The sequence below is a fragment of the Alligator sinensis genome, unplaced genomic scaffold (genome assembly GCF_000455745.1).
Source record: "Alligator sinensis unplaced genomic scaffold, ASM45574v1 scaffold1298_1, whole genome shotgun sequence".
Taxonomy (NCBI): domain Eukaryota; kingdom Metazoa; phylum Chordata; order Crocodylia; family Alligatoridae; genus Alligator; species Alligator sinensis.
Window position 1 is genome coordinate 336,874 of NW_005842192.1, and position 24,586 is coordinate 361,459.

At 47.4% G+C, this 24,586-nt stretch overlaps 1 protein-coding gene across 5 annotated transcripts in view; it reads left to right on the forward strand.

The window, feature by feature from the left end:
- The window catches only part of SETD2 (SET domain containing 2), a 116,696-nt gene that overhangs the window by 86,333 nt on the left and 5,777 nt on the right, over positions 1-24,586 (forward strand). For 2 of the 5 annotated variants that reach the window (XM_025207372.1, XM_014521212.2), the window contains exons 16-17: positions 676-815; positions 2,978-3,089. In XM_025207372.1, coding sequence (XP_025063157.1) covers positions 676-815; positions 2,978-3,089 — 252 coding nt within the window. Of the gene's footprint in view, positions 1-675; positions 816-2,977; positions 3,090-7,860; positions 8,182-9,720; positions 9,907-24,586 lie in introns of those variants that run through there. The other 3 variants (XR_003094712.1, XM_025207373.1, XM_025207374.1) reach the window with 3 other exon arrangements.

The following is a 24,586-nucleotide window of genomic DNA, read 5'->3' on the forward strand; positions in this document are numbered from 1 at the left end:
TCCATGGGAAAGCCCTGCCCCTTTTACCCTGTGGTAATTTGTTACCCTGGCCATACACAGGCAAGAGAAGGGAGTCAAAGGCACAGCTGATCAATGAGTCCCTGTGCTTTTTGCCTGGCAGCAGCTTAAGAAATGCAGTTTCTTCCTCATCTTCCCAAGGAAAGAATGGTTTATCCATTCCATGTGGTGGTGTTCCCCTGTTCTTCTTTTTTTTTGAGTGGAGGAAGAATATATCCTTTCCCAAATAACGATTGCAAACTCCCTGGATTTATTGTCTAGCAATTTATTTATTGTCTAGCAATTGGTTACAGTTTAGTATAGATTCCTTTGAAAGACCATCCCTTCTCCGAGAGCACTCATTGATGTGCATGCCCACCTTTCCTATCCTTTACCCAACAGCTTGTATATAGACAGCAAGGGCTGTCATAATCCATCTTTCTTCTGAAAAATGAGGATAAGGAGCATAGGATTGGCAGGGGCTAACTGGGTCACCCTGTTCATCCATTTTTCTCTCTCTCTGTAGACTTTGTTTCATGCCATTTGCTGTAAACAGGCCTGTAGCTTGTGTCTTCAGAAACAAAAATCACTTGAGCTTAGGCTCAGTGACCGGTCTCAGATCTTGTAACACTATGACTCCTTCCTGACCTTTCTTCTTTGGTGGGGGGGTATTTGTAGCCTGAGATGGTGGTGACCAACAATCTCCTGGATTTGCCGCCGCCGTCTCCTCCAAAACCTAAAACCATCGTCCTCCCTCCCAACTGGAAAACAGCCCGAGATCCAGAAGGGAAGATCTACTATTACCATGTGATTACAAGGTAAATGCTCCTCTGGGGGCTGGAAAGCCCTTATTCTACATTGTTGGTATTCCCCAAGTGGCACAGCAGAGTTGCAGGCAGGTAGTCTTTAGTGATTCATTTAGGGCAGGGCTGTCAAAGATGCGGCCCACGGAGCTGTCATCTGGCCTGCGGGGTTCCTGGAAGGGACAGGGTGAGCATGAGTGGAGCCTGCTGCTGAATCCCAGGGTGCTGAGCCCCCCTGGGGACCTGTTGCAGCAGCAGCAGAGTGAGTGATGGCTGCATTAAGCCCTGCAGTCCCTGAGCTGAAGCCATGCTGCTTACCCTGCTGTCAGGTTCTGGATCCAGCACATGCAGCTCCTCCAGGTCCAGATCTAGCTTATGAGGAGCCCCAGCAAGATTTGGTGTCACTGTCAGCATTGGGACAGTAAAGGGCACTTTTGTCAGGCTTAACGCCGTGTTGATGACTTAAAATCGTATGACACTTAAAGAGGCCCTGGTCATGTTCCGTTTTTTAGGCCAGTCCTCTTTCATTCATATCTCCTTTTTGGTTGGAAACAGTTTTCCTTTTGCTTTCCTATCTTAATATGTAATAACATGATGCACAGTTCATGCAGCCCCTTTCACTCTAGCAGTGAGACCCATGATTTTATAGATTTCATTGATGAAATCTAATTGATGAAATGGATTTCATAGGTCAATGTACATAGCTTGAAAGCTTCTTGAAGCAGGATCTGTTTACCGCCCAGTAAAACCTGTGATGCATTCAGTGCTAGACTGTATATGGTGTTTTAAATCTTTTGAACTTTGTAGACGAGACGGTGGCAATGTGAGATCTTGTCACTTCTTAGATGGACATACAGGACAGGCGCGATCCTGATTTTTGCAATCCTAGATTTCCTCTTCATGCCAGTTGTCCCTGCCTTAAACCTCTTTTCAGCACTGTAGCAAGTCAAAGGACGTGGTGTTGTTTTGTTGGTGAATGTAAAATAGCTTGTTTCTGGGCCTGTGGTAGAAAAAAGTTGATATTTGTCATGCCCAGTGTGCTTATTTTGTAAACTCCATTCACCACCAATGTATAGAATGAAAACAAGGAGTTTTATATGGAATTAAGCTTAGAAAAAAGAGATTTGAGAATTCAGTTTCTTATTTTAAGATGTGTTAGCATGATACACATGATGTGTTAGTCATGTGTTAGCGTGACTACCCCCCATTTTTGATGCAAATGTGAATGATTTCCATTGCAGTAGTGCCTAGGAGACCCAGTCATGGGCTGGGTGCTACACTAGGAAGACAGGAGAGCATCAACTCCAGGAAGCTGGGAAGACCTTGCTGATTATCTAGCAGTAACATGTATTCCCTCTGGGGGAGTCTAGTTATCAAAGGCCTGAGGTGCAATTTAGCTGTACCTATTGATGTTGGTATCTTTATACAGTAAATACGCCATTAGTTGCATTGGAAGCTGATGGTTCAATATAATTATTCTTAAGCTTCGGGACAGTTTTCCCCACTGAACACTTGCTGTAGATGCTTTGTTTAAACTTTCAGTATTCCCAGGCAGTTCCATAAAGAGGCAAACTATATGCCAGCTCCTTCCCCCGATTTGGTAAATATTATTTTACTATTATGCCTTATTGATAGTGGGTTTTTTTTAAAGAGTAGCACAACTACTAGCTTATTAGCAAGGCTCTTAAATAGTGTTTTATGGTGCTGAAGGTTGTTTGGCCCATTTGAGTGAGAATTTTTCCCCACACCCCTCCTCCCAAGACAGGCGTTCGGATTGGGATAGCCATGCGAATGCTTCCCATTATGGACCAAACAGCAGAAACTCCAAACGAGAGAGTCCTTTTCGATGCCCTCAGCACTCTCTGCCTTGTGCATTACCGCTTTGTTCATAGTACTTCATTATTTTCCAAGGCGTGTAACACTGTTCATGTCCAAATCCATCCAAATATTTTTTTCTAGTCCACTTGAGTGAGGGTACTTTGTGTGGGCTCAAATTCAAGCATCCTGCCTGCAGCCAGCTCTTTGCAGAAGGCAGGCAGGGCTGACTTCTATGTGTGGTCTGTGTGTGCCATATATACCTAATGAATGCTCCATCGAGGCCTACATGAAGATCACTTCTTTGAGACGTCTTTGCTACCCCAAATTAAGAGAGAATAACCATTCCTTTCTTTTGCTAGACAAACTCAGTGGGATCCTCCTAACTGGGACAGCCCAGGAGATGATGCCAGTCTTGAACATGAAGCCGAAATGGACCTTGGGACCCCGACGTATGATGAAAACCCAATGAAGGTAAGCGTGAGCAGCAGACAAAATATCCCATCTTCCACCTCATCTTTAAAGGGTGAGCAGAAAATCAGGTTTTTTTGTGTCTGCCAGAAGGTGAATTCAGGTAGACCGACCTCCTCTCAGCCATCACAACTTGTTTTATAACGAATTTCATGAAGCTCTAATCTACCTTTCCTCTGCCCTGCAAAATAGACATACTGGGCTATTATCAGGCACACTGCTGCTTCTTTGGCGAAGGCAAAGATACAGTGCTTTAATTCTTAAATCTCCCCTTTTAAGGTCTTGGAGGCTTTTGTTTTCTTGCATGTGGGTACCGTGGCCTTAGAAAGGATTTTTGCTTGTTGATTCAGACATCGTATTTCATGTTGAACAACCATGTTGTCCAGCAAGGAATTCGCTTCATGAATTTCAATGCTGTGCAGCTTGAGGGAGACAACCTTGCAGATGGTAGGGGGAAGGCCACGGATGTGTTTTCAAACTAGAATAATCTGCCTATCCCAGTGGACACGGCATGATTCAGTGGGGAGAGCAGGGATCTTATCCTGATCTAGTCCTGATTTAGTTGTATAACCATGGCCAAGTCACTGACCATGGTTTCACCGTCCATGCAGTAGGAGCAATGCTTTGTAAAATCCTTCGAGATGTACAGGGGAAAATCTATCCAGGCATCTGGATAAGTAGGGCTTCAACAGGAGACTTCCTCTGGAGCACTGTCCCGCTGTCGGTGCAGCTGTGCAGCTCTCCAAGCCTTCAGCAGAAGTGAACTTGGAAGCCAAAACATGGTCACTGAGCCTGCTCACTTAGAGCGGTTTTACAAGCCATGTTGTCTCATAGGTTGTAGCTCTTCATGCAGAATTAAGCACTCTTATGGTTATGTAGCTTGGATGCTGCTGCTTCAAAAGCTCATGATTTTAGCTGTCCTGAAGGAGCCGCTATTGCTGTATTGCCCGCTCTGCATGGGTGGCTAAGTATGTTACGGATACATAGCATGATCCCAGGAAGAAAAGAGCCATCTTTGCAAAATAAAGTGTCCCAGCAAGGGAGTGTGGTGTCAGGGCAACCTTTCTTCATACCAATGAAAGGCCTCTAGCCAAGGTCACAGGGTGGATCTGAAGCCTTAACTCTTTCTTGCGCATCGTAATTTAAGCAAGTGGAGAAAAAGGGAGGCCGATGCCAGAATGCCTCTTGGAGGGAATGTTTTATAGGGTTGCTCATGTCCTGAACACGGTTTGCTGTGCAAGCAGCAGTGCTTTGATTCAGGAGCATTAGAACTAGATTTTCAAAAGTGCTGAACTCCCAGGAGTTCTTGTTGAAAATATGACAAATGTGATGGTTAGATGAGAGGTGGTGGAGTCTCCATCCTTGGATGTTTTGAAGACCCAACTGCACAAAGCCTTGGCTGGGATGATGTAGTTGGGGCTTGTCCTGCTTTGAGGTCCCTTCCAGCTCTAACTTTCTATGACTGTCTATGATTTCCTTTTCCATACCTCTCCCACCACCTGTAGGCATCCCAGCCACCCCTTTGACTTCTTCCACCCTACCTGCTTCTGACCAGACACTCTACCAGCTCCTGTCACCCCCCCACCCCGTGCACAAATAGACGTGTAGTTTACTTGGTTCCTTTTCTCCCTGTTTGTTTCCACCCCAGTCTTTAAATCCCAAACCTACAGGTGCTATGGAGAGCACAAAATGAAGTCTGCTAAAGTCTTCTGTTAATATTTACACCACTCTAAGTATAGGATTAGACCAGTATTAGACCCCGTGCTAGATGCTGCATGGCAGGGGTAGTCAAGATGCAGCATGCATGCCGCAAGTGGCACCCCCCACCCGCAGCAGATCAGCGAGGGGACAGGCAACCCCTTCTACTCTTCCCCATGTAGATACAACTTAGAATCATAGAAAACTAATATTGGAAGGCACCTCTGGAGGTCACAACTAGTCCAACCCTCTGCTCAAAGCAGGACTATCCCTGACTGTATCTTCCCAGCCAAGGCTTTGTCTGCCCAGGCCTTAAAAGCCTCCAAGGATGGAGAGTCCACGTTCTCTCTAGGTAACCCATTCCAGTGTTTCACCACCCTCCCAGTGAGAGAATTTTTCCTAATACCCAACCTCAACTTCCCTTGCTGCAGCTTGAGCCCATTGCTCCTTGTCCTGCCATCTGCCCCCACTGAGAACAGCCCAGCTCCATCCTCTTTGCAACCCCCCTGCAGGGAGGTGAAGGCTGCTATTCAATCCCCCTCGGTCTTCTCTTCTGCAGACTAAATAAGCCCAGTTCCTTCTGCCTCTCCTGAAATCATGCCCCAGCCCCGAACCATTTTCATTGCCCTCCACTGGACTCTCCAGTTTGTCCACATCCTTTCTGTAGGAGCCTGTGTGGCACAAGGATATTTTGCTGCTATATCTTATGTTGTTTGTGGAGATGGTTTAACAAGATGAAAGAACTCCCTTTGCCAAAATGAGCCAGATCTGCGTGAAGGGAGTTCACTGGGAGAATGATGCTAGGAAAGCTGCACAGTGTAGACTGAAGTGTCTTGGAGGGGCTTCTTGAGATAGTCAAGAGCTTGGTTTGTCTTAATAGATTTTGTTTAATTGTGGTTATTGGGTATAATTGGAGGAAGCCTCCTGAAGTTGTCCATTTTGATACTATAATTCACTTTGATTGGAAAAAATAAGTAAATGAATCTTGTTATTCATTTCCTGCAAAATAAGCAGCTTTTTAGGCCGTGTCTAAAAAGGTGCCGGCCTGCAAAGCTGAATGCTGTAACTTGTCGGGTGCGTTTCCTGATGACTGGATAATGGAAGATGTGTGTTTTATGGAGCGCTCCCCTTCCTTTCCCAGAGGTGTTGAGGTTTTCCACGAAGTTGGTGTTTTGTGGCGTACGTGTTCAGTCTCCGTGGAAGGCTCGTATGTGGTGTGACGGGATCCGGTGTCATCGCCGTACTAACAACACTCGGCTCGGCTTCTCCTCGTTGAGCCCAGGCAGATGTTTTCTTGCTCTGTCTGCCGGAACTTGGACAAAGTCAGCTGGCTTTTGGCTCTGTTTGGAGAAGACAGCAGTGATGCTGGCTGCGAGCAGGGGGAAGCTTTTTTTGAGGATCTGGAAGACTCTGATTATTCCATCAGAGAGAAGATTTTGCATAGCTAGCAGTCTTCAGCTCTTACTGTAGACCCCTCGGTTCTGGGCTTCTCAGATAGCAGTGTTGGCCAGACTGGCTGCTATTATCTGCAGCTGGCCAAGAAATGAAGTCCCGTACTCTCTGATGCATAGCCGGCTCTGCAGCCAGACGCTCCTCGTACCTAAATTACTGCCACATGCTCGACTTTGGCTAACCTGGCGCCCCATTCTGCTTTTACAGCCATTTGTTTCCTATTTGCTAGCAAGCGTTAATACTTTTTCTTTTGAGCATGGTGCCGCCTTTCTGCGCGACCAGAAGCAGCGTTGGAAATGGGACTGTTCAAGCTGAGAGCTGCTAGCTTATTGCTTGGGATAGCGTGCTCATTTGAGGGAGCACTCTGTGCATGCTGCATTTATTCATTATATCGATGCCCGTCCTTACCTGGGACATGGAGCCTTTTATCCTGGGATTGTACACATGGTGAACCAGACTGGGGATTGAGATGACCTCTGCCAGCCCTACTTCTCTCTGATTCTCTGTGAACCTTGCTCTTCCACATTAAGTACCCGTGAAGTGTCCAGATTAACACTTTGCCCAGTTAATTGCCATTCACACTGCATGCCGTGAAGGACTGTTCTGCGCCTGTGTTAATGAGAGTCGGATCGACCTGGGATTAAACCCAATGTCTGCTTTTTAACCACTGTTCGGTTAAGGAGAGAGAGACCAGGTAGTGCAGTAGGACATCCTTTTCCCTGTCTCTGTTCTCAATCAAAGGGCAACACCCTTCTGCGGTCCAGGACAGGGTAGCCTGCAGTCCTTTTTAAAGCCCACCAGGATGGGTAAGCCCTTCCCTCTCCATCTGCATTGGCCGTGCAGTTTGCACGCTCTAAAGAGACTTCACTGTCTCCAGTTCCTTACCTTCTTGGACGTTGACTATGACATTCAGGGTCTCAGTAGCCTAGATGCAGAGCTATTACAGCTGCCCTTCATCTGAGCAACTTGGTCAGCAGCATTGCTGCTGGGTCATTTGGGGAGGTAGATCTTGGGGGTGTTGGGCGTGCATGCAGTGTGCATGACTCATGGTCTTCTCTGGTGCTACCAAGTCAGCAGTAGACCTTTGCAGCCCTCTTCCTTTGACCCACTGCGGGAGGCTTGCCCAGGAGTGAAGCCAGGTCCCGCGTGCTGATTGCGTATCGGCTTAAGTGCTTGCATCGGAGCCACAAGATTTCATACATACCTAAGGCCCGGGTTATTGTCGTTGCATCCGTTTTAGCGTAAATCACTGTGGGTTTTGAAATGTGCTGTATCGCTGCCACCTTTCTAACTCCCTCCCTTGTGAGAGGCTGGAGCCAAGGGAGGGTTTCATGCCTAGTTGGCAGAATGAGTTTGCCTTTGGGAAATCACTGGGTTTAAAATAGGATTCATATTATTTTTTTTAAAGATGTTTGGAGTCTGGATGTGAAAGAAGTAACCCTTTCACAGCCGGCTCCCTATACGCATGTCTCCTCTGACTAAGCTGCTGGAATGCTCCCCAAGAGTTGCAGCAATGTGCTTTTCCTCCTTTCCTTTGGCAGCTTGCTATAAGAAGGGGCGAAGGGCAGTAGAAGGCACATCCCCCCCTTCCCTTCCTCACTGCCCTTGTGCATTTCCCTTCTAGCCTCCCACCAGCCAGTGACTCCCTCTTGGTGCTGTGGGCCCACCTCGCACGTCAGACCTTCCTTTTCCTCACCTTCTTCAGCTGCAGCTCTGACCGACCTTCCTCCCCTGTTCCAGGTAGCATCTTCTGTGCCCTTTGAACTCCTCAGCCCCAGCCTTCGCTGCTAACTGCTCTAAGGCATTTTCATTTGATTCGGTCCCCCACTGCTACCAGATCAGGAGCCCTCTTCTACATTACAGCCCTGCTGGCATCTTGTGCACCCTCGAGAGGGGCCACCGCTTTGCAGACTGTCCAGTGGGAAAATAGTACGGCCAAATCGAGGTAGGTTTACTGAACAGCCCAAAGGACCTCGGAGCAATGGAAACGGCAGATCCTATGTCATGGGCTGAAATACAGTGTTGTCTCTCTAATACAGCTCCAATTTTCTCTAAATAGAACCTACGTTAATAAGGAAGTTTTCGCGCTGAAAGAGGGATTAATTTTAGCTTTGAGAGTTTTACCTTCACTTCTCACTGGGAGTTGCTTAAAAAGGTTTTTCCCATTCCTGATTTGCTGCTTTCATTTGCCAAGCACTGACTCTCCCTCCACCTGGTGAGGTCCAGAAATAGTTGCAATTAACTTGCAATAGCACTTTAGCTTCAGCTGACATATCGTTTGGGAATGCCAGAGACCTCGACCTGTGTTCTAGCATCATTACCATCATGGCTCTAAATTGCTAGCTTTACAGACACTGCAAAGCCTCTAAGCTGCAAAACATTTGTGTAGCTGTTATATCCTGCAGCCAGGATATAACTAAAAAGCATTCAAGCAGTATACATATGCACACTCCCCCACACCCTGCTTGAATTGAATTTAGCATTTTTATGTAGTTAAACAGTATCTTGTTATATGGCATGCTAGCATTCATGTTATATATGTGTATGTGCTAACATGAATATGCTAACTTACTAATATAGCATGTATAGCTTATATAAGTTATATGCTAACGTGAATGCTAGCATGCTGTATAGCAAGATATTGTTTAGCTATATAACAAGATGCTAAAATCCATTTGAGCAACGTGCATGCATGTGTATATGTATATAGTATGTGTGTGTGGGTGGGTATATTGCTTGAATGGTTTTTATATCTATATTACATGAATGCTAGCATGCTATAACAAGATATTGTTTAGCTATATAACAAAATGCATAAATCCATTCAAGCAGTGTGTGCACGTGTGTGTGTGTGTGTGTGTGTGTGTGTATGTATGTATATGTGTGTGTGTATATATATGTATATGTATATAGTGCGTGTGGGTGGGGGTATGTGCACATGTGTGCGTGCATCTATGTATACATATATTGTGTAAAATGGTTTCTAGGATCTTGGCTGCAGGATGTCAGGCTCTGGAGTTTTGTGATTCTTAAATAATGTTTTTGATCATCCCGTATAGCCTGTAGTGAAACTGCCAGCTTCTCAGAAGCTTTAAAACTGCAGCACTGCACCTTTGAGTAGAAATCAAGCTGAAGCTTTTTATATGTATTTCAGATGCACCCAGGCAGGTTGAGATCCCCAAAGGAGCGTAGGCCCTCAAGAAGCAAGGGCAAAGATCATCTATAATTTAAGATGATATGGAAGAAGAGAGTGAAACCAGCAGTTGAAAGAAAGATGTGTTGTGGTTGATGATGGAGGAAAGCAAAAGCTATGAGAACTAGCACTGACCCTGCTAGTCTGTGCATAGCTAAAATGTTCTGCATTGGTTAATACCATAGCTGGACTGGGGGCTAAAACCGCTGCCTGCATTCATGTAATAGTTTTTCCCCATCTGCTTAATTGTACACAAGCATAGTCATTTTCTTGCCTTCATCTCCATTTCAGAATGAGGTCAAGCACTGAGAAGAGCTGAGGCATGACCCTTCCAAGCGATGGGCCAGCTACAGGTCTCATAAGCACAGCAGCTTCCTTGCTTCTCGTGCAGTAACAACTCCCACAGAAGGCACTGGAGCAAGGAATGGCATTCGTAGGGAGGCATCCGAGGCCCCTGGCAGGAGTTACATTTATCTCACACATGCAAGTATCTCGTTGACAAATCAGGACCACTCCACTGGCCATGTGTTATTGTAGGATTCTTCCGTGCCACAAAAGTTGCTGGTCAGCGACTTAACTTTGTGGCTGATCTGCCATTTTTATCCAGGAATAAACTGCTTTAAGGTCTGGCATGTTATGATTCATCACGCAATACTCACCGACAACACATGACAACATGCATCATCTAACCGGGGACCAAGGCTTTGTTCCAGTGAGCTCTGCATAGGTGTTGGCTCCAAAGCTTACTTGTTATGCTCTGGTGTTTAGGGTGCTCTTCTTTGCACTTTTATAGCCCATTCGTCCTCTTCTGCCTATAGTTTAATTCTGAGTCTGTGATGAGTTAGCAGCACTGGCTCTCACCGGTGGTTTGTATCATCAGCCAGCGTTGTTTAGTACTTTGTTAGCATCCAAGTGTAGAGCCATTGCTAGCGGTGTATAGTTGCCTTACCTGTTCATTGCGCTCTTCCCATATGCCCTATGCCAGTCCCTCTGGTTACTAGCATAATGATGGGTGGGTGAGGGGGGCATGAGCCCCATGTGCTGCTTAAGAGGGGAGGGGAACCTCACCCTCTGCAAAAAAGGTACAGGGAGGAGAGAGGACTGCCCCCTTACACCTCTGCCTCTGGTACCAATGCAGTTAGGTTCGACCTGCTGGCTCCCGTGTGCGATCAGCGCACATTTGGTGTCGTAGGAGAATTTCTGCCATGAGGACGCAGACCCGTAACCAGATTGGAGGGGTGTGACATACTGGTTAGAGGGACCCATTCATATCCGTGGCTTAGATGCAGTCTAAAAGCACAGAGGTAGGGGCATCCACGCTACAGTCACAGTATCATGTAGCTTGGCTTGAGCTAGCTTCCAGCTCGTTAGCTTGGGGGTAGCAGGTTATGTAGCTGCAGTAGTGCAGGCTGCATGACTATCCAGGAGCCAAGGGAAATTCACTGACCCTGAGCTGCCGTATAGATGATGCCTGCAGACCTTTAAATACAGCCTTCTCATGCAGGCTTTGTAGTGAATTGTAAGTTGCTGTAGCTAGACTGCTCTGGGCACCTGAATGCACTAGTTTAAAGCTAGCTCAGGTATTTCTGCAATGGCTGCTGTATGTGCAATACCCTTAGACAACCTAACAAATGTAGCCAAGGAGACTTTTGCATCTATTAGCTGATCAGAGTGTGGGGTCACCCAGCTTGAAGGGTTTTATTGTGCGTCATTGTTTCCTGTAGCAGTATGCTCAGGATCAGCTAAGACTCCGAGAGAGGCAAGTATAATATCTTGATGGGTTGGGTCATCTCTTTGTTGGACTTTACAGTTGCAGGAGACCAGTGCATTGAGCTTTGCCTTCTCATATGGGTCCCTGTTTTGATCTTTAATCTGCGCTTCTGTTTTGATTCGTGTTCCACTCACGGGCGGGTGTGTTGTCCTCCTGCACTGAACAGGTGTGATATGGGGCTTGCTCTGGCTCCGAGTCGGGTAAGAGCAGCAGTGAAAGCACAAATTGATACCAGCACAGCCCATCTACCCTTGAGGTTTTCCCTGGGAGAGCTCGCCCAGTACAGAACCCCCGTCTGTGTAGACAAGCCTTCGCGTTGCAAAAGCTTACCATTACCGAATATGGCTGCAGGAGCTAGACCCTTGTTTTGTCCCTTTTCGCCTCGTCTGCCCTTCTCCACTCTGTCTCCTCAGCATCTCCTTGGCTCGCAACTTCTGCTTGTCTTTTAAAATGAAAAAAAAAACCTTCTGCTGGTACTAATCCATTAAAAAAACAAAAAAACCCTGCACTGAAAATGAGACATGGTATCTCAGACAAGAGCAGCCATGCACTGGTCCATTGTAAGGCATCCTTCTGTTGACAGCTCTTGGCTCTATCATCCCTCTTCAGGCAGGAACCACCTTATTTGAATACAAGGGCTAAATAAATAACTGCCACCATCAATCTAGTTGCACTAGTGTCCGACTTGGTGTCTATCATGGCAGGCTCTGACTGCCTTTCAAGTCGAACTGAACCAAGAGAGCCCAGTACTAAGTGGACCAGGTTTCTTTGTCCTCCCCAGAAGGTTGCTTCAGCTGCTCTTCTCCACCCCACCCCCTGGGTAACTGAGGGTGACAAGGAAGAGTTAGGGTGCAAGTTGGCTTTGCACCAGGGTCTCAGGTCTGGGCTTCTCTTGAAAAGAGGTTGGATCTCAGGCCAGCGGCCAAGAAGGATCTGCCTTCCCCTTGCAGACACACACCCCTAATCCATGTTGCTGTCTGCTCCCTAGTTCACGTCGGCTGTGGCTTGCACAGTAAGTAATGCGTTGGCTAGAATTGCCACCCGTGCTTTTTGTACATTCATGCATCCATGCCAGCTGCCTGCTTCATATGATGTCGCTTTTTTTGTAAAAGGCCACAGTCCTGGTGAATTGTGTAGCCTTGACCAAGGTATTTTCAGAAGAAAAAATAATCCCCACCACATCTCCTTCCCTCTCCCCACTCCATCCCAGATCCATTAACATCTCAAGATGGAAGCAGAGATGGAAGCGTACTAGATGCTTATAAGACATTGCATCCTTTCCTCTCTCTCTTACTGTACTTGCTCTGTGTGCATGCACATGTGCCTTTATTTGCATGTTATCTCCATTGTTCTGCATTGGGGTCAGGAAGGAGTGTTACCCCCAATCAGATCCATACATACTTGAGGTTGCCTTCCTCTGTAGCAGGCACGTGGCCTCTACTTGGGACCTCTTGAATGTAGATTAACAACCTTTCACAGAAGCAGGACGTTGGCGGGTTAGGGTGTTTTGCCTTGCGATACTTTATTAAGAGGTTAGATGATGGATTTGTATAGGATGGGTTTGGTAGGAATAATCCTGCCTTAGGCGGGGGGGCGGACTAGATGACCTCTAGAAGTCCCTTCTCTACAGTTCTGCAATGCCATGCTAGCTGTCAGTTGAGGAAGACCAGCTTTTATATCATGCGGGTGGTTAGGCAGAAGACGGAGCCAAGGAGATGCAGGTTATATTTCTCTGGTAAGTTGTTTAACCACGGTGTTTGCTTCCCTATCTGTGTGCACACATGCATGCATGCACACACGCATGCTCACACCCCAGTGCTTTTGTTTATTTATATATAAATTTATTTATGTATACATCTATTTATATAATCATATAAATTATTATAGTACTGACTTCCTCTCTCTCTATCATGGCCATTATATCATCATATAAGTTATTATAATATTGACATGAGAGAGGAAGTCAGTACTATAATAATTTATATTATATAAATAAAAGCATGCACGCGTGCACACAAGAAAATAAACACTGAGGCTAAACAACTTACCAAAGGCCAAAGAAATATAATCTATATATTTATATTTATGTGTATATATATATATTTATATTTGTGTGTGTATAAACATATGAAAAGGAAGTCGGTAAAAACCTCCCCCAGATGGGGCGGGCTTTAGTAAATTAATGTTGGAGAGGTCCTCATATAGAGGCCATGATAGAAATGGGAATAGTTTTCTCATTGGCTTTTAGATCCATAGGTTCACATCCTATTTTCATTCCCTTCCCTTCCACCCCCCCCCATGAGAATCAATGGTGCCTTGTACATTGTAATATAAACTTCATTACCAAAGACATACATTTTAATTTCTGGTATCGTTCAGGTCTCCTGTCCCTGCATACAGATCCCTGAAAGCAAATGTATTTGTCTTCAAAGTTTTAATGGATTAAACACACCTTAGAGAAATGAACCATAGAATCGCAGAAAAGCAGGTTTGGAAGGAACGCGAGAGGAGTATTTTAAGCCGTTGTTCCCAGAGTCGGTGATCAGCAGGCACAGTTCATATATACTGTTTTAGCAGGTCTTGCCACACGAATCCTGGGAACGAAGCATACTAGATCTTGTTTAACTTGCCAGTCAAAGAGCCTTCTGTGGAAGCTTTATTGCTTTTCACTTTACTTCCACCCCCATAAAGTCATTAAAATTGCCAGCTGCACATCCAGAATAGCTTGCACTGGAAGCATGTGGAAAGCGAGCTGTGTAGGCTAGGAATGGAAATGTAGAGGGTTTTTTCACTAGTGAGAGGTCACAGCTATCTGTTTTGACACGCAGAAAACAGCCTGGTCACTCCAGAAAGCAGCCTTGCTACCCCCAGCTATTTGGAAATCATGAAGTGAGGCCCTAACAAGTCATGAGATCAGCTTAAAAATGAGATTTTTTTTTTTTTCAATTGACTTTGTGTTTTGCTTTTATTTTTCCTTCTCTGAGCCCTAAGGGTTCACTTGGCCTTGTTTTCAGACTCCTCTACATCCATTAGAGCTGGCAGTTTCTTTTCATGCAAGCGGAGACTTTCAGGTGATCAGAGGCTGTGTTTTTCAGGGGGAAAATGTGAAATCTTGTTAGATTTGGGATCCGATCGTGACAATTGGCAGCCCTGGGGAAGTGGGGAAAGCCTCAGAGCACAACTCTGATCCTTGATTGTGAAAACAGCAGACAGTGTCTTGAGTGAAAATACCTTCCTACACCTCGAGGTTGTTGTTGGTAACATGCCATTAAGAACAGAAATGCCATGCTGGGTCAGACCAAATGGTCCAGCTAGCCCAGTATCCTCTCTGACAGTGGGAGAAGCGGATGCTGTATAGGGAGACCTTTGAACTTGTGGTGGTCGAGTGGTAGGCCGGGCTGTGGCCAGTAGCCCGAAACAGCAGGTGGGTACTTTTTCGCGATGGAGCAGAATTAGGCATGTAAGCGTATTGGTTAAACTAAGATTACTTTACTTACACTGTCGATGGATACAGCGTAGGCAGAACGTTAACTTCAGTTACAGTTGCAAACTGAACGAGGGCTCTAGAAACCGAGGTGAGATGTCCATGAACAATTCAACGAGCATGCAGGGCACGGGGTACGTCGGGAAGGTCGATGACAGGGAGTCGTTGGTGGGTGATCAGTCCGCCAAGTTCACTCCGAGATGGGCGCGGAGTTCTCCGACTTGGGCGGAAACTGCTCTAACTTTTATACGGCTAGCGAGCCAATTGCTAGTCGCCATGTAGGAATAATTTAGAACCGACCAATAATGGTGTGTGTATTTGCATAAGGATGGTGGGAACTTTTCTGCACCGGGGTTCTCCACCGTAGCGGAAAATTCCACTGTGCCGAGAAACTTCATTGTGCTGGAAAATTACACTGTGCCGAGGCACTTAACTACTGGGATCTGACAGAACTGAGCACCTCTACGGCGATCTATCCCCTGTTCAGTCCCCTTTCCGGCAGCCACCATTTATTGGGTTAGACATGCTAGAGGAAATATATCCGACCAATCTGCTCAATAGCCATTCATGGATCTACCATCCATCATTTCTCCAGTCCCTTTTTGACCAAGGCTGTGCCGTCTCCCTCCTCTATTTCCCATGGCGGTGAACGTCGCAAATTAATGACACATTAATTCTCTCGGTTAGAACGGCTCGTTTCCCCCATTTGAGAGCATGTCTGTGCAGTTTCTGGAGAGAGAAAATCTGATTTCAGAAAGGTTATGTCAGGTAGCTGAGGGTTTGGCTGTCTAAAGGCTGGGAGTAAGAAAGATGTCAATGTTAGACCCTTTCATTTAAAAGTCCCACCATTAGGACCAGGTGAACTACACCCGAGGGTGCTAAAAGAACTGGCCGATGTCCTTGCGCGACTGATGACAAAGTTATTTGAAGACTGTGGCGCTTGGGAGAGGTCCCAGAAGACTGGAAGAAGGCCAATATAGTGCCTATCTGAGAAAGGAGGACCTGGGAAATTACAGGCCAATCGATTTGACCTCAATCCCTGGTAAAATCCTGGAAAACATTATCAAATATCCATTACAGACAGGCTAGCAGAAGGCGGGTTTTTGGAGGATAGCCAACATGGCTTCATTACGGGCAGGCCATGCCAGACCAACCTCGTTTCCTTCTACAGTCGGGTAACTCACCACCTGGATGGGGGAAATGAGGTTGATGTCGCATACCTGGACTTCAAAAAGGCCTTTGACTTCATCTCCTACGAAGTCCTCATGAAAAATTGGGGAAAATGCGGCCTCGACTATGTCACAGTTCGGTGGCTAGGTAACTGGCTCCGAGGTAGGACCCGGAGAGTATTGCTTGACGGAACTGAGTCGGCATGACAGAAGGTGACCCGTGGCATCCCCCAGGGCTCAGTACTTATTTCCCTCCTCTATGCTACCTAGGATCAAAGGGTTAATAACGGGGAACAGATGACTTGCCTTTTGTGCAGTGTGCTGGGGCAAAATTAAGCGAGACCCTTTCTAGAGAATCCAAACATTAGAACGTAATAAGGGACCGGTGCTGTTCAACATGTTCATCAACGATTTGGATCGTGGTATAAAAAGCGAACTAGCAAAGTTTGCTGATGACACCAAACTATGGGGGAGCGTGGTCATACTCAAAGATAAGCTGGCAATACAGGCCGGAGAGGTGGGCAGACCTCAACCAGATGCTGTTTAACACAGAGAAATGTAAAGTGCTCCATCTGGGGAGAAATAATCCACGACACACAGGCTCGGCAGTGCGATGCATACCAGTACCACATCTGAACGAGACCTGGGTGTCGTGATAGACAACAAAACGAACGTGAGCCACCGATGCAATGCCATGGCTGGCAGAGCTGATCAGACACTGGAACGTATCTACCGAGGCATCTCGAGCAAAGTCAGGGATGTCGTCCTCCCTCTGCTTAGCATTGGTGAGACTGCAGCTGGAGTACTGTGTCCAATCCCGGGCGCTGCACGTCGGGAAGGGTGTGGAGAAGCTCAAGAGAGTCCAAAGGAGGGCCACACGCATGATTGGAGACCTAGAGACCAGGTCATACAAGGAGAGGCTGAAAGACTTGGGACTGTTCAGCCTGCAAAAGAGAAGACTTGGGGCGGGGGGCTTGGTAGCAACTTATAAGTATATCAAGGGTGTACATCAGGGTCTGGGGGAGCATCTGTTCATCAAGGCCCCCCACGGGAGGACTAGAAACAATGGGCACCAGCTGATTGAGGATCGCTTCAGGCTTGACATAAAGAAAAATGTCTGGGCTGTGTCCCCCTGTTCTCCATGCTCTCTCTCCTGTTAATAAACGCAGCATCCCTGTGACCCGTTGCATTTATTTCTATATACAGGGACCCTTAGAGAGTCTCCACGGGGACTGTTAACCCTTTCACTGTTGTCAACATTTTCCTATCTGTACAATGGGGTAAAAGTAACGCTCCTTTCTAGAGCAGGAGACTCCAGAATGAAAAGCACTAGCAAGACTTTAGTGTTAGGTGCCAAAAGTTTTCCCGCAGCCCTTAACAAAGGCGTCTGCACAGGGCATGCTTTCCTGGGCGCCCTCGCCGCAAGCTTCGCAGAGGCGCTGCATGCTTCTGACCTCTGAGCCTGTGTGGGTCTGGGCTTTTCCAAGCCTGCTCTTTCCTGCAGGCTGCTAGCAGGTGACAGCAGGGTGACAAGGGGATTGATACAGCTGGCACAGTGACTAAGGTATACTCTTACCAGGGAGAGTCGGGCTTGAACCATCCAACTAGCCCGTGTGCTGGGTCTGAGTAAATATTTCTTATGGGCAGGAAAATGGATCCTCTGTGAGCTGTATTGGTTTAACATGCATGTGTGAATGGACTGCCCTAAGACGTGCATATCTGTAGCTAGTACGATAATGTACATTGGAAGAGCACCAGTCGTCGTAGCCTCCAGGCCCCCGTGGTATGCAGCCCATCCGTCATCACCCACATTTCGCTGCTAAACAAACCTTACATTTATGCAGGGCTCTTCAGTTTTCCTCTGCCAACAAGATCCTTTGCAATGAGCTTTGTTAAGGAGGCAACTCGCTGCTCCTTCGGTTTTCCTGTGAATTGCTGGCAGGCCGTGGAGGGGCACTGGTTGGGTCACTGGTCTGAATGGAGACATCAGAGTGTAACACACCCTACTGATCCGCACTCAGTAATGTATTTATTCCTCCCCGGTTGTCTAATGGGTTTAATGAGTGCCTGGCTTCAAACAAATTTTGAGACCTTTTCCCCTCCAGTTGTTCTCTTCTAATTGTTTCTTGGCACTCGGGAGGTTTGCTCTTTACCTGGTGTCTAATATAAGCTAAATTTTATGATGCCTTGTCTTCGATTTATAGTCACACCAGAGTTGGAAATGTTCACCGTGTTCAATGAGAGACCAAAGACCTCTCTCTCTCTCTCTCTCTCTCTCTCTCTCTCTCTCTCTCTCTCTCTCTCTCTCTCTCTCTCTCTCTCTCTCTCTCTCTCTCTCTCTCTCTCTCTCTCTCTCTCTCTCTCTCTCTCTCTCTCTCTCTCTCTCTCTCTCTCTCTCTCTCTCTCTCTCTCTCTCTCTCTCTCTCTCTCTCTCTCTCTCTCTCTCTCTCTCTCTCTCTCTCTCTCTCTCTCTCTCTCTCTCTCTCTCTCTCTCTCTCTCTCTCTCTCTCTCTCTCTCTCTCTCTCTCTCTCTCTCTCTCTCTCTCTCTCTCTCTCTCTCTCTCTCTCTCTCTCTCTCTCTCTCTCTCTCTCTCTCTCTCTCTCTCTCTCTCTCTCTCTCTCTCTCTCTCTCTCTCTCTCTCTCTCTCTCTCTCTCTCTCTCTCTCTCTCTCTCTCTCTCTCTCTCTCTCTCTCTCTCTCTCTCTCTCTCTCTCTCTCTCTCTCTCTCTCTCTCTCTCTCTCTCTCTCTCTCTCTCTCTCTCTCTCTCTCTCTCTCTCTCTCTCTCTCTCTCTCTCTCTCTCTCTCTCTCTCTCTCTCTCTCTCTCTCTCTCTCTCTCTCTCTCTCTCTCTCTCTCTCTCTCTCTCTCTCTCTCTCTCTCTCTCTCTCTCTCTCTCTCTCTCTCTCTCTCTCTCTCTCTCTCTCTCTCTCTCTCTCTCTCTCTCTCTCTCTCTCTCTCTCTCATATTCACTCCTGTTTGACTGCAGTATCGCTACTCCAGCTTCTCACACGTGAGTAAGAGCATCATTTGGCCATGTTCTGATGCATGGCCCTGAAAACACAGCCCAGGGAGCATTTACATTATTATTTTCAACTGTAGCAGCATCTCCTGTACCCCTGTGTGCAGAGCCCTGCCCTTGTACTTGGGCTTAGTTCTTTCAGTGGTCATTTTTCTTGCATTTTCCCCGTAATTCAGTTACAGCACGGACCCGCTGGCATCTGGATCTCTGCATTTGAGAAGCTGTGCCAGAGCTGGAAGGTTTGCAACCGACCTTGGCTTGGAATTGTAGACACCAGAGTTAGCTTTCATCTATTAAGTCTCAGTTCATAAAATCTCCCATCAAAAAAGTCTCTGGGTGCAAAAGTTCGAACTTGAGGCGAGTGTTAAGTCACTAAAACAATAGAGGAAAAGAGGCTGTATTCCACACCGGGAGAGTTGGCTTGAATCCTTCTCTACCACCGAACAATTTGCACTTCAGACTTCTCTTGGCAGCTATATAACCTTTTGCCTGAACTTACTCCCTTTCGGGCACTTCAGCGCAGAAGATTTTTCCATGCGTACAAAGACCTCACTGTACAATCTTATTATATTCTAATTTTTGGATTCTCTAGATAGGGTCTCGCTTACCTTTTGTGCAGTGTGCCAGGTCAAAATTAAGTCATCTGTTCCCCATTATTAACCCTTTGATCCTAGGTAGCACAGAGGAGGGAAATAAATGAGCTTTGATGTCCAGCCAGCCAGTAGAAATACAAACTTTAATTCACTTCATTGAAGGAAGCTCTTGACAATAAAATGTCTATATGAAATGTTTTATTTAAACCCTGCTTTTGTTTTACTACGTGACTCTTCAGTCAGGCTTCCCATGTCGAAATGCCAGCTTCCTGCTCTTGCAAGCACCTTCTTTTCTTAAGTATAGCAATAAGGTCCATTGCACATTTTCCTCAGCCTTTGGGGTGAGGAAAATGTGCAATTGCTTTGATTTTTAAAATGATGATGATGATGGAAATGCTCTTTGCTTTGTAGTAGATTTGGGAAGCAGGGAATGGGATTCCTTTCCTGGTTTTGCCTCTAACCAGTTGGGGGACCTCTGGCAATTCACTTTTCCTCTCTGTACCTTTGTCTGCTCGTTTGTAAAACCAGATGACTGCTCATCCTTGTGGTTTGAGACCTCCAGACAAGTGCCAAATGTAGCCTGCCGCCTTGCACTTCATTAGCTCACGCCAGATTTTCCAGAAGGAGGACTATGAAGCACTGCTTTAAAATGTTGGTTTTCATCTCAGACGGTTGTATGAACTCCCTTTCTACTATATGGTGGTGACAAGGACCTTGCCAACTTGGTTTATGGCTTTAACACCTCACCTGTATTTAAAAAGAAACAGCCAGAAATTCATCTAGAGGGTGGACCTTATTTGCTAGGAGTTTTTCCATCCTCTTCTGCAGACATTGTGTTAAAACATGCCATGGCATTGCTATGCTCCCTCCAAAACGATGTATTCAAATTCCCTGTAAGCTCCCTAATGCCGGCCAGCATCCTGCCGTGGTCTGCAGGGTCATCCAGCCTGAAATACCCTCAACACCAGCAGTTCAAAAAGGTTGCACCGTTCTCGGCTGTGACGTCCCATCCGACTCTTCCTGTAATGTGCTTGTGAATCTCTTGAGCGCTCGGCACGTCCCTGGCTTCAGAGGGTTGCTCCAAGCAAGGGGAAGGGTTACCTCTTTGCTGCAGCAAGGAGTGAGGGTGGAAGGGGTGGGCTGTGGCTTTTGTTTGGCGCGTTCCTCCCCAAATTCATCTCCTCTTGTGAGCTATCTAATTCGGGTTGTCAAAATGCCTCCACAGCCTGGTGGCTGCATAACATGGCAGTAAATTTAGGTGTGCTGTGACCTGCCTTTTTCTCCAAATTTGATGCAGCGGCCCTTGTCAGAATGGAAAGCTTCTCTCTCTCTCTTCAAACAACCTGCTTGCATTCAGAAAAACACTCCCTTTGCCTGGGGAGCAGCTAATTCACACTGTCAGCGCAGGCCTGCACTGTGTTCGAGGCTCGGACGAAGAGCAAGATTGACAGGAGCAGCCTCGTGGGGAGAGGATATTAATATTGCAGCGCATTGCTAGCACAACAGGGTGCATCGGCCAGGAGCTGGAGAGAGACCAGCGATCCTTTGTCTCCGTCTGACAGCACGGCATTCGTGGAAACTGCCGAGAGCATGCAGGCCGACATGGTGGTGGTTCAGCCTGCGCAGTTCTGCGCCTCTGCCTCTCATCGGAGCAGGAGCCTGTCTTTAACATTCATCCAGGATGGTGGCTGTTCTGGTCTCCTTTTACTTTTCTGCTTCCATTAAGCCAGCAAGCCTCCTGGGCCTAAAAAATGAGGTACTTTCTGGTAAGGGATTGACTCATAAAAACTCTTGGGACTTTCTACAGCAAATCGAAGTCTAATGATAACCGTGTGTAATATAGATAGGAGCCTACCTCTGTTGCATATTGCCTAAACCAGTGCTTCTCAACCTTTTTTAGACTCCAGGCCCTGTTGGAAAACTCCAGCTCTGAGCTTTTACTCTTTAGAGCAGTTCTTCTGTTGCAAAGACCACGAAAAGGCAGAACGTTTTGACACTGTGAAATCCTATGTGAAATCTCTGGGTTTATCTTGTGTCGGTGTTTGCACACCTAACAGCACTAAAACTGCATAGCACCCCACCACCCCCTGTAAAAGGGTCTCTCGGTACCCAGGATGCCCTGGCACCCTGTTTGAGACTCGCTAACATAGCTGTTTGCGGGCAATGTAGAACATATCCAGTGATTTGCTAAATGTTATATGATAAATGTTAATCAAAGAGATACATGCTTTGAAAGTGAAGAGAAGCACAGTCATCTGAGTGGAAGTATCTGCCTCAAAGCTGGGATATTTCTCGTTAAAAAATTGTAGAAACTTTACGAGACACTTAATGAACTTTTTATTGGAGAGTCACGGATGCTCTTGAGTGGTGACCTGGTTACGATGGTGTCCACTTCGAATAGAAGATGAAGAGCCTTTAACAGAGGCCCTTTGAGAGAAGTATCTTCCTATTAATAAATGGCATCACTGCTATGAAATCTCTGGGGTCGGCGAGGAGTAAGTCACGGTTGGATCAGACGGACCCCAGAGCAAACTAGAATCCAGCTCCCTGCCTTAAAGACACGGCATATTCGCGTTTGCATATTCGCGTCTCTTCGGCATCTAGGTCCGTGATTCTCAGCCGCAGCACCACAACACCCCTGGGATCGTTCGAAGGGTACCAGAAAGCATTAGCACTGTTAGATGTGCAGACACCTACACACGATTCACAAAAACCCAGAGATTTTGCATATGAATTCCAAGCGCGAAAGCCGTCCTGCCTGGTTGCGGTCTTTCCAAGGTCTTTGCAGCAGCAGAATTACTCCAATATTTTTCTGTAGTCAAAAAAAAACAAACAAAAAAATAAAAGTGAAAGCTGAGCGCTGGCATTTTCCGAGGGGGGCCGGCGTCTAAAGAAGTCGAGAGCCCCTGATGGAAAGTGAATCGCAGCTTGCCCAAGGCCGGGCCTGTCTGAGCATGCCAAGACTTGCAAAGGATGCAAACCTGAAGCGAGACCGGCCCTGCAGACACCCGAGCGCGCCTGCCGGACTTCCAGCGTCCCTGCTAGCGCGGGTCCGAAGGGCAGCATCACCTGGCTGGGTGCCTTGCCCGTTTGTGCTGCACTGAAAAGTGACATTTCCATGTGGCAGCCTGGTGTGTCAGAGCCCGGGCCATTTGCAATTATTTCACTTTTTGAAGAGCTGACGTCAAATCAGTCGTCCCCTCGCACAGCAGAGGGTGGGGGCGAGGGGAGCAGGTGGAGTCAAAGAGCTCTTTGTGCAACCGTTCAGTCCGTGCTGCTTCGGTTGGTTTTCCTTGCTTGAGAGCCACCGGCTCTTCTCTAAGTGCCGCCACGCAGCGTAAAGCCCATCCCATTTCCCGCCTGGCACCCGGCGCTTTGGGCATGACCACGCAAGCGTGAGAAGCTCCCAGCCCAGGCAGCTTTGAGAGCCCCGAGCTCAAGCTCTGCCCTCACTTACCCCTGAGTTATGCCATCGGGTTGGCATCGGGACAGTCGCTGCCCTTCACACGAGGCAAAGCCAGGCCGTGGTGTAAGGGTGTGTGGAGCTGCTGGGATGGTTATCACCCTCCTTGGCGGCGGGGGCATACGAGCAGCGGTGTGTGGAGGGGTTGCCCTGAATATGGGGCATAGAGAAGGGCGCTGTAGCTGCGTGCCTGGCATTGCCTCCACTGGGTTTCATGTTCCCCTTCACCTTCTGTGCTCGTGGCATTATCCTGTGCCGTTCCCAGTGCCAAGACCACTGGGAGGAAGCGACTTGCGGATTTGACTTGCCTGTCTATTTCTTTGGGTTCAAGTGGGGTAAAAAGCGTCTTGGTAACTGTCTGCGGTTCCCATGCGTCTAGCTTGAAACCAAAAAGTATCTCGCCCCCTAAACCTCCACAACCAGCTCAAATAACCCTGTGATCTCCCCTGCAGTTTCCCCCATCCCTGCTTGGTTGTGTTGAGCACCTCTATGCCTCAGGGTGGGGGCCAGGTCCTTCTGCAGCTTCCTGGTGCACCTTTGGGTGCTGTCGACTTATCCCATCTCCTGCCAGACTCGTGCCCAGAGGCGCCGCCTATCTGAGAAGGGAGACCAGGTTAGTCCAATGTGACGTGCAGGGTTTGGCACGGCGGGTTTTGCAGCTTTCCAAGCTCATGCAGCAAGCGCTCCCACTGCCTTCAGCCTGCAGCAGGCCTTGGTTGGAACAAACCAGCCCAGCAGCGCAAACTGGGAGGGGATGGGGGGAGATGATGCTCTGTGACCCTGGGCGATCACAACCTGAGCAGCGTGCCCACCTTGCCCCGAAAAAGAGAGCAGCAGAGCGGTGGGGGTAGGTAGTCAGTACCCAGGGCAGATGTTTCTTGGAGACAACAGAGGGTTTTCCTCGCCAGACGCAGAGGCAGCTGCATTGCGGAAGGTTGAGGGAAAGTTATAAAATCCCTCGCGTTGGTAATTGCACTGTAACACGCATGAAATAAAACGGGGGGTGGGAGGGTTAGAGATTCTCCAATTTCCTTCTCTTGCCCTCTAGCAAAACAGACTTCAGCGCTAATAAAGCGAAGCACGGAAAGCCAGCCAGCCTCTCCGTCGCCCACAATTAACCAGTTGTGTGCAGGTAGCCAGGTCCACGATTTTGGGTTAGCTTTTCTTTTTCTTTTTTCTTTTTTTTTAACCCCCTCTTGCCTGTGGAGGCGGGAGGTCTTTCTCTTGAGTCACTTGTCTCTTTCTCCAGTCCGGCAGAGCAGAGCGCTCCAATCCAGCATGCTGATCCCTCGCAGGAGCTTGCAGGAGATCTGAGTGACACGCGTGTGTGTTCTTAAGAGCATGACGTGCGTGTGGCATGTTGCACCAACACGGCAGAAGAATATGTTGTGCTACTTGAACGTGATCCATCAGCCAGGCCGGGGGAAGAGTCTCAGAGTTGTGTTCGCATTGGGAGTATATAACATGGAGACCTGCAAGGCTCTTGGGTCCAGGCTTGGGTTTCCTACGGGTCTTGCCACGACTCTGTGTCCTTATGCTGGAGGAAACTGCCAAGTAGCACCAAACGCGGTGGTCTGATAGCACCCAAGGTGCATTCATAGATGCTAGGGTCGGAAGGGACCTCAATAGATCATCGAGTCCGACCCCCTGCATAGGCA